Source organism: Knufia obscura (genome assembly GCF_036327395.1).
Source record: "Knufia obscura strain CCFEE 5817 isolate CBS 148926 chromosome Unknown scaffold_1, whole genome shotgun sequence".
Classification (NCBI taxonomy): Eukaryota; Fungi; Ascomycota; class Eurotiomycetes; order Chaetothyriales; family Trichomeriaceae; genus Knufia; species Knufia obscura.
In genome coordinates, this window is record NW_027042687.1 from 2,928,888 (window position 1) to 2,941,591 (window position 12,704).

A 12,704-nucleotide genomic window follows, 5' to 3' on the forward strand; every position below is an offset into this window, starting at 1 on the left:
CCATCATCTCACCTCAATGTCCAAATAGAACGATTTGTGAATGGTATCACAGCAGTGATGCAGAGAGCCATCGTCGGTGTTCCAGATACACTTCTCTATCATAGCGTTCCGGTGGCACGACTTCACGTCACCGCTAATTGAATAACTTGGCACTTCCTCTGTACGAAAACCCTCAAAGTGCAGGAAACGAACAGTACGAGCAAGTTCAGCAGCCGTCCGTCCTGCTGCCCTTGACATGATTCCGGTGAGCTTTCCTTGCTACATGAAGATGAAAGATCTGTCTGCAAGTCCCATCTCATGATGCTTTTCTGGGCAGACGCATGCAGTGTTCGTGAGCGGGAATGGTCGTCTAGCGCGTCCGTATCTTATCACGCTAGCCACGCGTGACCGCGTAACACTTAACCACATTGGAAACTAGCTCGAGGGTGAGTATCAGACCAGAGACAGACTCGTCGCGACGATCATCGAGACGAAAGTCATCGTCGTGACTTTGATCGTGTCAGCATGCTATCGTGTGAGGTAGGTTCGAATCACTGTGTTCGTATGAATCGTGAAGAAGAGCTCTGTGGAGCATTTACTTTACCATGGCTACCACGGCTCCTTCAATCCTAGAGTGATTCACACCACTCTCGGTAGGTACATTCACTTCCTTGAGCAGACACAGTCACTGTGCTATGAGCGTTACACTGTGTGTTTGACTAGTGTCGCTGGCCCGTGGCGTCCTCCCTCTGCTGCTTCCTGATACGTCTCTCACTTATATCTGAAGCCTTCGTTCTGTTTCCTGTGCCAAGGGTTTATATCCTCGAACTTCGGCGCAAACCACCTACATACATTCCACAGCATTTCCGACTGCTAGGCTATCGGCAACTTACGATGACTACTAAGAAAAGAAACCTCACCACCAATCGTGATGCTGCAGACCGTCCTCCTCCAAGAAAGAAGCATGGAAAAAGACGGCGCACGGCTACCGCCCAAGACATAAAGTCTTATTCTGGCGCTCAAGGCCGCATCCACTGGACAGATCTCCCTGCAGAACTTCGCGCACGCATTTTGCACTTTGTCTTTCTTGGCACAACAGTTTGGTATGGACGCGTAACGAAAGCCTGGGAGGAACTTGAGAGATCCACGAAAGCTTGGGAGAAAAAGATATCCAGCACCCAACCAATGCCTTCGATGATATCGGTGCAAGGAACTCCGTGGCAGTCATTCCAGGTGGATAACTCGATTTTGTCAAGATCGGGCCCGGTCAGTAAATCCTCCTTACGACTCTTCAACCACCGCTTTTGGTACGCATCGAGTATACTCCCGCCATACTCCGTGGACACCTCCCTGATTTATAAACCACCTTCAAAGATACCTCAGCCGTCCTTGCAGCTCCCACAAACAATTCCCACAGTTTTTAAGGTCGCCAAAGCATTTGCTACACACGAAGAAATCGTTCACGCAATCTTATCCGCGGCCAACATCAAGGTCTGCCACGCGGAGGACGCGCGAATACTGGCAGCGGGACTCACTGCACAGCAAAAGCACATGAAGGAATGCATACAAATCGAAGATAGCTACCCTGATAGTGTTTCTGGCTACCATCTAGCCGCGATCAACGCCGTCGTTGGGAGCTTCAGCGTTCATGTGCCGACCTCCCGCAGCGTCTATCTGTCTACGGCGCAGCCTCTCGACCTCAAAGACCTACTCCAGTCCCGATCATCCCACTCTGATGGAGGCCGTGCTTCAGAGTCGATGTCACTAGGCTCGCAGTACACGAATTCAAACATCTCACAAGTCGAAGCAGAAACCATGTTACTCACAGCATGCACAGAAGAAAGCACCTCCAAGCGAATGTTCAATGATCTAGGTTGACTTCTGAAGGATGCGCTCAAGGAATCGGTCATCGTTAACATTGATTTCAAACTTGTATTGGTCGAGCGGCCAACAAAGAAGATGCTTCACTTTGCGAGTGCCACCTTCAGCACTAAAGACTGGTGTATTCGGGCTCGCCTCGGACGCAGGGAACTCGTCATACCACAAACGTTGTCTATGGATTGTATCAACCGGAATCTTGTTGATGTCAGAATGCTACTTGGAGCTCAAACGCCCAGAAGGTCATTGCAGCGCTTGTATCTGGGAAAGGGTGGTGAAGAGGAGTCCATATGGTGTTGTTGGTATAGGCTATGATTGATCATCGCCTTCAAAGCGTTTGGCCCGCCGGGCAGACAAAAATTAGCAAACATAAACAGCGCGCCACCAGACGAGGCTTCCGTTGCCCCCAGCGCAGACATTCAAACAATTTGAATAGCCTCTAGTTTTTCGAGAATCAAATCTGAGCATTTCCACTATGCTGTTTGCTACAATCATGGTCTTGTACCACTCCAGTCGTCTAAGATGGCCGAAGCTTTCTCGTGCGATGGACAGATTGACAAAGTCTCACAAAGCCTCGTGCTTCTCATGAAGAAGAGGCGTAGCGAGGGTAACACGGTCTGCGGCAGCCACCCGGCGCCTGATCGTCTTCTCCAGATCACAAACGGGCGTCAGAACATGATCTTCTAATATAGCCAGCAGCAGTCCACAATGAAGCAGAGCACATCTGAGCTGACCAATACTACTGACATCTATCACAACCGTCACCATGTCAATCTCACCCGCGCCAACAACCACAACCCAAACAAGCCTAACCTCCGGCCACCTCTTCCTCCTTCCCCTCAGTCCCAACCAAGCCAACCACAACATAACCCGCGTCACCCAGCCCAAAACCATCCCCTTCTACGGCTCCCTCTCAACCCTTCTGAACCACAGACTCCATGACTTCAGCATCCAGTTAGCCGAAAACACAGACGGGGATGTCACAAGCATCACTAACACCCTGCGCTCCGTCCTATCCCAGTCACTCACTGATTGCTCCACCCCGAAAGAATCATGCTGGTTCGAAGTACGCATGACAACACCAGACCCTGCCTACGTTACTCCCCGCTGGCATTATGACGGCCCTATGTTCGACGCAGACGACAAAGATCCACACACCGGTCGACGGCGGAGCATTCGTGCCAAGTACGCGACCGTGCTTCTTGGTCCAGCGACACGTTTTCTTGACGTTCCTCATACGTCTGAGCTGGCGAGCTGTTTAAAGTACGACGAGGATGATATGCTGCAGAGACAAGCAGTAGACAAGTATCTCGCTTCCTACCCTGGTGTCGAGCGCGTTCACGCACAGCCTGGACAGATTGCGCGCTTTGCCTGGGGTCAGGAGCTCGGTGGAGTTCATTCTGAGCCTGATATGTCAGGGTCAGATCGGGTGTTTGTGAGTGTACTGTTTGGAAGTGAGAGGGAGATTCGGGATCTGGCTGAAAATCCTCGCTATGGTCGGAATGGAGTGTATGAGGCGTGATCGCGAATGAGAGGTTTGGACGGTCGAGGTTGGTGCAGGCTTCTTCACACTTCTATCGTAGTCGTGGGACACTGTCTAGGTACCATCGTTTGAATGCTCGACCCTGGTCGTGGTTCACTGGACTTGCTCTTGGTCGGAGTGTCGATGTCACAGATTTCAGTAGTGTGTTCTCATAAATCATTCATTCATTCATGCATGCACCATGCAGCTCGCGCCACACTTGCTGACCAGATTCTCGTTCTATCTCGTCTACAGCACCTTCTATTCGTGCAACACCACAACCTCACCAGGGAGCGCCGTACGCCATTCTGATTGCAACGGCAAATCATGCTGTGTCTCCTTTGTATCTTATCCTCTCTTGACCAAGTCCTCACCAGCCTCCTTCTTAGCCTCACCGTACTTCTTCAGTCGAATAGCTTGAACCTTGATGAACCCACCTGTCTCGGATGGCTCGAACGAACCAATTTCGTCCATAGAGCTCTCGCTCATGTCGTACAACTTGCTTGTCTGCGAGCTTCGGCCGATGACGAAGCAGTTGCCCTTGTATAGCCTCAAACGAACTGTGCCATTGACTGGCTTCTGTGACTCCACGATACTAGCTTCAAGGAATTCTCGTTCTGGAGAGAAGTAGAGACCATTGTAGAGAATGCGGGAGTAACCGATCGTGACGAACTGATCGCGCAGCGCTCGGATTTCGCGATCCATGGTTAGACCTTCGAGATCGATGTGCGCGTTTCGGAGAATAGTAAGACCAGGTGTTTCGTAGCAACCTCGAGATTTCAGACCAATGAATCTATTCTCAACGATATCGATTCGGCCAACACCGTGCTTTCGTGCTAGGGCGTTGGCGGCAAGGAATAGTGGTGTAGCTCCGGTCGCGTTCTGAGACTTCGAGCTGATTTTGACTGGAATACCCTTCTCAAAGTCGATTGTAACATCTTCAGGCTCATTGGGAGCGTCCTTCAATGGATCAGCGGTGAGCTTCCACATGTCGGCTGGGGCCTCCGTGTCAGGATCTTCGAGGATACCGGCTTCGTAGGAGCAATGTGCGAGGTTCTCGTCCATCGACCATGGCTTGGACTTCGTGGATGTGACTGGGATGCCCTTCTTTGATGCGTAGTCGAGGAGATCGTTGCGGCCTTTGAATGTCTCGTAGAACTCTGGGATTCGCCATGGAGCAATGACTTGGATGGTAGGCTGAAGAGCATAGAATGCGAGCTCGAATCGGACCTGGTCATTGCCTTTTCCTGTGCAGCCATGTGATATGAACTGACATCCCTCCTTTTGAGCAACCGATATCTGTGCACGGGCGATGATGGGACGAGCGAGGGAGGTGCCGAGTAGGTAGACGTTCTCGTATGTTGCGTTGCACTGAATAGCTGGGAAGCAGAGCTCTTTCACAAACTCGTCAATCACGTCCTCAACATAGCACTCTTTGGCTCCAATCTTGAGAGCTTTGGCTTTGGCTGCTTCAAAGTCCTCTTCTTGACCAATGTTGGCCATGAAACAGATGACATCGTAACCTTTCTCAATCAGCCATGCTAAGATACAGGATGTATCGAGGCCGCCAGAGTAGGCAAGGCACACTCGTTGCTTGTCAGGCATGTTTGGAGGGCAGGAAGGTGCGAGATCGGGAGCTGCTGCAATTGCGTGCGGTAAGTACAAGAGAATAGGTAATTTGTGAGTCGAGAGGAACAACAACAGCAATATAGAGTTGGTCTACGTGCTTTTGCAGTGCTGCAGGGCGCGTGAAAACTTCTTGCAGAAGCTGCGGTGTCGTCTCGGTGAAGGCTTCTGCATCGCGACTGCCAGTGCGTCAGAAAAACTTTTGGAGCCTGCTAACCTCTTATCAGCTTATCAGCTCTTTCCGATTGGTGGGGTCTGGGGTGGGAAAGAGCTTGTCGCGTCTTTACGGAAAGCATTTTCATGCATCAGTGACCGCGAAGTTTTAGCTTTGAGCTGGATTATGCTTACATGTTGAGCGTTGCTGTTCATCGAGTGCCAGTGGTCCTCCTGTCTTGCAGTTCATGGCACTAGCGAATGTATAGATACGGGAGTCGCAAATATGATCGAACTTAGTTTGTGGCCCAATTCGTGGTATCTCTGAGTCCTTGCTTCGAGACCAGCAAGAGCGACCTCCTAATATCGCTATATCATGAATCCTTCTTCTCTCCTTCCAGCCACGAACCAAATTCGTCGAGTCTGCCCTCTTCTTCCTCATCCTCGTCCAGATCGGCTTGCTTAGGATTTGATCTCTTGAACTTCTCTTTGCCTGTGGCAATGAAGGCTTGCAGCTGCCGCTCGTCGAACCACCTTCCATTCATGAGTCTTACGCATGCTTCCGCAGCAGTCGCATTCTGAAACCGGACGCTAGCAACACCAGCTTCTTCCTTGTCGAAAAGCTGAACATTCGTGACCGGACCCAGCTTCTCACACTCCTCTCGAATATCCTCCTTGATCTCTAACATAGCTGCGGGGTCCTCCTCAAGTTCTTGCAGCGTGAACATGTGTTTCAGGATAACAACTTTGTCCCATCTCGAGCTCGTATCTGGCAGGGCTTGTGGATCGTCGTCATCCCAATCTGCCAACTTGCTGTTCATCTTCTGGGTCTTCTTCATGATCTTTTGCTTGTCTCTGTTGCTCGACTTCTTCTTCTCTTCCGGCACATCAGTCTGCTTCTTGTAAGAGTAATCTGCTACCTGGACGCGCATCCTGCCATCAGGACCTCGTTCGCCCGGCCGGAAGTCCGAGTCGTCTAGCATCTGCACAGCCAGCTCGACAGACTCTGGACGGAAGTAGACAACCAGTGCATCGCCTTTGAACTGCCCTTGGTTGTCCTCATACATCTTGATTCGTGGTCGACCCGAGTCGATTTCTTCTGCTATCATGCCATACTTCGAGAAGACTTGTTTGACCTCATCTTCATCGGCATCTAGAGGTATTGAGGTGGCGTAGACAGCTGTGTTGACTCGTTGTTTCTTGGGTTGCTGTTCAGAGTCGTCGGCCTTCTTCTTTCGTTTCTTCTTTGGCTGTGTGCTGTCCTCGTTGTCATCTACACCTTCGACCTTGTAGATCTGCTGCTGTTGTTCTAGGTCGGCTTGATCCAGCTATTTCCGAGACAAGAGCTTCATGTCAGAATGGCGGATTCCTTGATACGCAAATTGATCTCAGCCCAGAGATCTGGTGAGCGGGCTTCGGATTCGTGTACTCACCACAGCTACCCATCTTCGTAGGGCATCATCCCATTCGTATTCTCCGCCCTGTTCGGTCTCAAGGACGTATTTGCTATCCAATTTTGACCATGATACCCGTTCATCGTCTGCGAATCTGCTTGGCTCTGTAGGGAAATCCGACTGCGCTGTGGCAGACGGCGAGTCGCGAGGTTCTGCCATGGCTGCAATGCAAAGAGTCGTGCGGTGCGTTGTCGCTCTTACTGTCTGGACTGAATATTAGATCTAACGATATGGCAAGGTTGCGACCTGGAGGAAGACCCAGCCAGTTGCCGACGTCACCGAACTAAGAGCCGCATTCTCCCCCACTAGCGCACTTCGGAGCCTAAGATAGCTTGGAACGAACGCTGAAGCGCCCGAGAACATGGACCACTAGGGACAGACGTTGATCAACGCCAATACAGTACTACCTGATCATCTGAGCACCCTAATGCAGTTCATCTGCTCGCCTGATCCTCTGGACCTCCTACTTACCTTCCCGACAGCCATTTGCCTCAACCGAAACCCAATCTGAACATCTACGACAATCTTAAGTTGTAACGACAAATGCTTCGAGGGTTGGCCAGAGTATAGAACCCTCCATGTCAGAGGTTCAGGATGCGACCAGTGCCAGTCCCAAAGTCGGGGCGACCAGTATAGAATCGAAAGAGGCTCACGGGGCTGAGGAGGATCTAATCAGCTTTGGCGGAGATGACGATGTGGTCCCGAAGCAGGGAGACTCGAATGACGGAACGGTTCAAGATGTCACGGAAGCTCTGAAGCACACCTCATTACAAAACGAGAGCACCACGCCGCCAACAGATGTGAAACAGCTGCCTGCGTCACCTCCCCCGCCCGAACCACCAGCTGAATCCGAGAAGCCATACCTTGACCCTACACCCAAAACCCCCATCCTTTCTAGAAGGCCTTCTGAGCATGGTGCAGACCTCGAGTACAACGAGAAAGATGGAGGGCTCCCGGAACCACTGTCTTCGATACGTAAAGAGAAAGCCCCGGCCGCTGACCATGAGTCTACAGTTGAGATCCAGTCAATCATGGATCAGTTTGCAGACGGTACACAAGCGCCGACGAAGGAGGAGATAATGTCCCCTCGATATGAGCCAGAAGATCCCATGCAAGCTGTAGCGGCCGGCTTTCCGCCTCGACGCTCAAGCTTGGAGCCCCTGAGGTCTCGCAATATGGACGACATAGCCACTTCACCAACTTCTGGCCATGTCGAGAAATTCGACTCTTTTCCTACCTCTCCCCCTCCTGTACCACCGAAACCTGACTTTACCTATCTCAAAAGTCCTCCAGCATCACTGAGGAACGTCTCTACGTCTCAGCTACCAGTGCCTGAGCCCGAACCAGAATTGCCCTTTGACTTTCATCGTTTCCTCGAGCAACTGCGACACAAGTCTGCTGATCCTGTCGCCAGATTCTTGCGATCGTTCTTGACCGAGTTCGGGAAGAAGCAATGGCTGGTACATGAACAAGTCAAGCTGATTGGCGATTTCTTGGCCTTTATCACAAACAAGATGGCGCACTGTGATGTGTGGAGGGAAGTATCAGACAATGAATTCGATAATGCCAAAGAGGGAATGGAAAAGTTGGTCATGAATCGATTATATAGCCAGACTTTCTCACCCGCCCTACCAGCTCCCCCCACCCTACCCAGGAGCACGAGTAGAGGGAAGAGGAAAGAGCTAGAGAAGGTGCTTGGTTCTGGCCGTCGCGGTCAGCATCAAGAAGATGTCGAGCGTGATGAGATTCTTGCCCAAAAGATCCGGATTTATAGTTGGGTGCGCGAGGAGCATTTAGACATCCCGACTGTCGGTGCCAACGGCGAACGTTTTCTACGATTGGCCCAACAAGAGCTGGTCAAGATCAAGAGTTATCGCGCTCCCAGAGACAAGATTATTTGTATCCTGAATTGCTGCAAAGTCATCTTCGGACTGTTGAAGAACGCTCAGTCGTCTGATACCTCCGCGGACTCCTTTGTGCCATTGTTAATCTATGTTGTGCTCCAAGCAAATCCAGACCACCTGGTTTCGAACATACAGTACATCCTCCGCTTTCGAAACTCGGATAAGCTTTCAGGGGAAGCAGGGTACTACTTATCATCGCTGTCTGGTGCCATCCAGTTCATAGAAGGGTTGGATAGAACGACGTTAACAGTTAGCGATGAGGACTTTGAAAAACATGTTGAAGAAGCAGTGTCAGCCATTGCAGCTCAGAATCGAGAGACTGATGTTACTTCACCCGTGCAGCAAATATCGGAAAAATCAGGGTCAGCGGAGCCAGAAGTCACGCCCCGTAACTCAATGGAAGTTACAGCCGCCACACCGAGGAGGAATAATTCGAGATCAGGCCCTTCGAGTGGTGGCGGAGATGGAAGCTCGGATGATGCAGTTGGTGGCCTGCTCAGAACAATTCAGAGGCCGCTTTCAAGCATAGGTCGCTTCCTTTCCGACACGGATACACACCAAGACCAGAGAAACAATGCTCCAGCGCCTACACGAAAGCTTAGTCCTTCGGTCTTCCAGCCACCCGGACCAGAGGCGGAGAACGGGAGTCATGAACCGCAGGCGGATAAACGCCGCGTGCAGCAGTATGATGCACAGGAAGCTGCCGCAAGGCAAGCCAGCGCTGAAGCCGCGGAGGCACGCAGGATACAACGTGCCGAGCATCGGACTGTTGTTGACACTTTATGCGGCATGTTCCCTAATCTCGACCGCGAGGTCATTGACGATGTGGTTAGACAGAAACAGGGCAGAGTTGGGCTAGCTGTTGATGCTTGTTTAGCTTTGACTGCAGGCGGTTGACATGTTGAATAACACACGTTTGAGGATGTCATCTGCAGATGAATAAATGCTAATGCTCATAGTGTCATACAATTTTCCCTAACGCGAAGGTACACTTTGCGAGTGTGACTTTCAAGCCCGACCTAATTGACTCGCAGCAAGAGACTTTTGAGGTCCCGCCTTGGTCTTTAGAGACTAGAACTTCGTCCGAGGGACTCAAATGGCCTTGTTCGTAGGCTAGAACGGTTCCGATGCATGGCGCCGGTCTCTCGGAATGGGACGACCGGCATCGGGCCGTCTCTTTCCCGCTCGACGGACGAATCAGTCTCATAAACCTAAACATAAGGTCGACACCACCTATATGCTAATCGGACGCTCATGCACATCACAACCCACGCGAGCGACGTGGCCGGTTCCAGGCACTTCACCCCTCTGTCTTTCACCATCACGTTGCTTGCGGAGGGCCTGACAGCGATAAGAGCTACCGAGTCCAGTTGCAACCCCGCCTCGTTATGACTTCCATCGCTAGACCGACCTCGGATCGTGCTCAGCGAGATGTCTCGCCATCGAATACTATCCTTGGCGCATAGCCAAAACCCTGCGACCGTGCTCTACAAATTCTAGCCAGCTCTCGCGCGAATGTGTCACTCGCAGATGCATACATTGTAAGCCTGCCGATTAGCAAGCCTTCATGACTGTGGTTGGTTAGCATTCACCAATCCTCATCCCAACAAGATGGGTTACATACCCAACCTCTTCAACTTTTGGGTTGTCGTCTACGTTGCTGTTGGCGCCACCGCTTGTTCGTATGGTCTCGCTATCCTCGGTTCTACCGTTGGTCAGCCATCCTTCTTTGCCTCATTGGGGCTCGAAGCCGACCCAACCGCTCCTGGATATGATCGCACAGCCGGGCTGATCGGTGCTTTCAATGGTAAGCAACGAGTCTTGAGACATATCAAACATGGCTAACTCAATGCAGGTGTCAACTCAGCTGGTGCTCTGCTAGGCAGCCTGAGCAATGCTTACCTTGCCGACAGGTTCTCACGCAAGTACACCATCCAGATTGGCGCCTCGATTCTGGTTATTGGTGCTGCGCTATGCGCCGGCTCCATCAATGTCGCCATGTTCATGGTTGCACGAATTATTGCGGGTTTCGGCATTGGAATCCTGACATGCGTAATTCCCATGTATCAATCAGAGTGCTCGTCGCCAGAAACCCGCGGTTTCATGGTGTCCATGACAGGAGTCTGCTTCGCCATTGGGTACATGCTGTCCTCCTGGATAGGGTATGGAGTCTACTTCATCTCCGCAAGTGGCTCTAACTCGAGCTTCCCATGGCGGTTCCCCATCGCCTTCCAAGCCGCACCAGCCTTACTCCTCCTTGTCGGCTCCAAACTGCTACCATTCTCACCTCGGTGGCTCATGCAGCAAGCGAGATACGACGAAGCTTACGCCGTCCTCAAGCGCCTTCATACCCGCAAAGGCGAAGAAACGCACGAACAAGTCGAGAAGGAGTTCTACCAACTCAAGCGCCAGGTCCAATACGACCATGAACAACAGGCGAGCATTTCGACTTTCGAAGTCTTCAAGACTCCCTCCAACCGCAAAAGATGCATGATTGCATGCATCATGATGTTCTGCAATATGTTTACGGGCTCCCTCCTGATCGCAAACTATGCAGTCATCATATTCACCAATCTCGGCCTTACTGGCTCCGTGCCATTGCTGCTTCTTGCTATATGGGTGTCGATCTCCCTCCCTGGCAATATCTTTACAGCACTTTTCATCGACAAATTCGGTCGACGAGGTTTCATGCTTACTGGTATCGCGGGCATGTTCGTCTCTTTGGTCTGTGAAACTGTCCTTCAAGCCAAGTTTACCGGCACCGATAATAAGGCGGTGGGGCATGCTGCTATCTTCTTCATATACCTGTTCATCTGTAAGTTACTCTTCTCTCCCCACCTAGCGCTCTCCCGCTAACACTCCCCCAGGCTTCTGGTCCTCCTGCATGGACGCCTCCCAATTCCTCTACCTCTCCGAGATCTTCCCGACACAAATCCGAGGTCAGGGCACCGCAGTCGGCATGTGCGCATGGTACACAGGTCAAATTATCATCCTCGTCGCCGGTCCCATCGGTCTAACCAACATCGGTTGGAAGTTCCTGCTTGTTATGGTTGTTCCAACCGGTATCTACTGGTTCTTGGTTTTCTTCCTATTCCCTGAGACGCGGCAGAAGAGCTTGGAGGATATCAATGAGGCTTTTGGTGAGGTTACGGTTGTGCATTATGCTGGTGCGACGGCGGAGGAGGAACAGGAGTATTATGAGGTGATTGGGAAGGGACATGTTGAGGAGACCGCCCGGAGTATTCCGGGGGAGGCGGAGAAGATGGCTGTGGGCACGAAGATGTAAAGGTTGCAAATTTGGTGCAAGCTATATTGCTTGCAGCTGCGTCCAACAAGTAGAGATAGCTTTTGAAGGCCCGGGAAGAGTATATGTCACCTGTTATCGTCGCAAACAGTCACTCGTGTCCTTGAAGGTTGCCGGTCACTTTCAGAGCCTAGTCTGCAGGTGTTGTACCATCCTGTAATTGTCCTTCCAACTCAATTTGCCTGAACCCAACTTGTCATCATACCAACCGCCTGGCGCGGACTGACGGCGATGAAAGCACCAACAGAGTTCGTCACGGCCCATAGTCTTCTGTCGAGTCTGGTATGGCACCGAAAGGACGGGACAAATCCCGCGAGATGGCATCGATGCAAAGCGTTTACTTCGCACGCTTCAACATGAATAACAAGCTAGTCGGCAGCCATATACTTATCTGGAGGTACAGTGAGCATGAAGAGACGACGATGCAGGATTATTGGAATGTATCATTAGTAGTTGCCTTGTTTTAAGATAATGTTGTGTGGCCGTTGAATAAAATTGCCCTGAGCCAAACAAACACGATCTATTGAACTAGGTGTTCCTGGCCTACCTTATGGTAACTGCCCATCGACATCTGGCGAGCGTATGCCCGATACTCGTTTCTCGCAACACTGGAAACAACCAACACGTCCATTGCCGGTATCAGAGCTCTCTGAGAAGTCATCTAAACACCGTGTCCACAAGTTAGCAAATGTCTCTCCCCGTCCATCTCCGACCACGGGAATAACTCAGCTCCGCTTATCACACCCATGTTCCTCCTTGCCGCAACGGTGCCATTGCTCGGCGCTTTGGGCAAGAGCTCATGTCTCTCCATCGCAAAGACACTCATTTCTGCTCTTGGTAGGTCTTGGGCTAGATAATCTGCCTGCGGCTTGGCCTCCTTGGCT

General features: G+C 51.3%; 5 protein-coding genes across 5 annotated transcripts; 3 read left to right on the top strand and 2 right to left on the bottom strand.

The window, feature by feature from the left end:
* Positions 1-2,623: 2,623 nt before the first annotated feature.
* Positions 2,624-3,379, top strand: PMZ80_001099 (uncharacterized protein; the record flags this gene model as incomplete). The annotated part of the gene is made up of 1 exon (XM_064869547.1): positions 2,624-3,379. One exon carries the CDS (start codon positions 2,624-2,626, stop codon positions 3,377-3,379), a length of 756 nt encoding a protein of 251 aa, XP_064735044.1.
* Positions 3,380-3,727: 348 nt separating this feature from the next.
* ARG1 (argininosuccinate synthetase) lies at positions 3,728-4,984 on the bottom strand (the record flags this gene model as incomplete). Its single annotated transcript, XM_064869548.1, has 1 exon — positions 3,728-4,984. One exon carries the CDS (start codon positions 4,982-4,984, stop codon positions 3,728-3,730), a length of 1,257 nt encoding a protein of 418 aa, XP_064735045.1.
* A 548-nt stretch (positions 4,985-5,532) lies between these two features.
* Positions 5,533-6,771, bottom strand: PMZ80_001101 (uncharacterized protein; the record flags this gene model as incomplete). The annotated part of the gene is made up of 2 exons (XM_064869549.1): positions 5,533-6,486; positions 6,592-6,771. 2 exons carry the CDS (start codon positions 6,769-6,771, stop codon positions 5,533-5,535), a joined length of 1,134 nt encoding a protein of 377 aa, XP_064735046.1.
* Positions 6,772-7,190: 419 nt separating this feature from the next.
* Positions 7,191-9,413, top strand: PMZ80_001102 (uncharacterized protein; the record flags this gene model as incomplete). Its single annotated transcript, XM_064869550.1, has 1 exon — positions 7,191-9,413. One exon carries the CDS (start codon positions 7,191-7,193, stop codon positions 9,411-9,413), a length of 2,223 nt encoding a protein of 740 aa, XP_064735047.1.
* Positions 9,414-10,127: 714 nt separating this feature from the next.
* Positions 10,128-11,802, top strand: PMZ80_001103 (uncharacterized protein; the record flags this gene model as incomplete). Its single annotated transcript, XM_064869551.1, has 3 exons — positions 10,128-10,323; positions 10,372-11,331; positions 11,384-11,802. 3 exons carry the CDS (start codon positions 10,128-10,130, stop codon positions 11,800-11,802), a joined length of 1,575 nt encoding a protein of 524 aa, XP_064735048.1.
* Between the last annotated feature and the right edge of the window lie 902 nt (positions 11,803-12,704).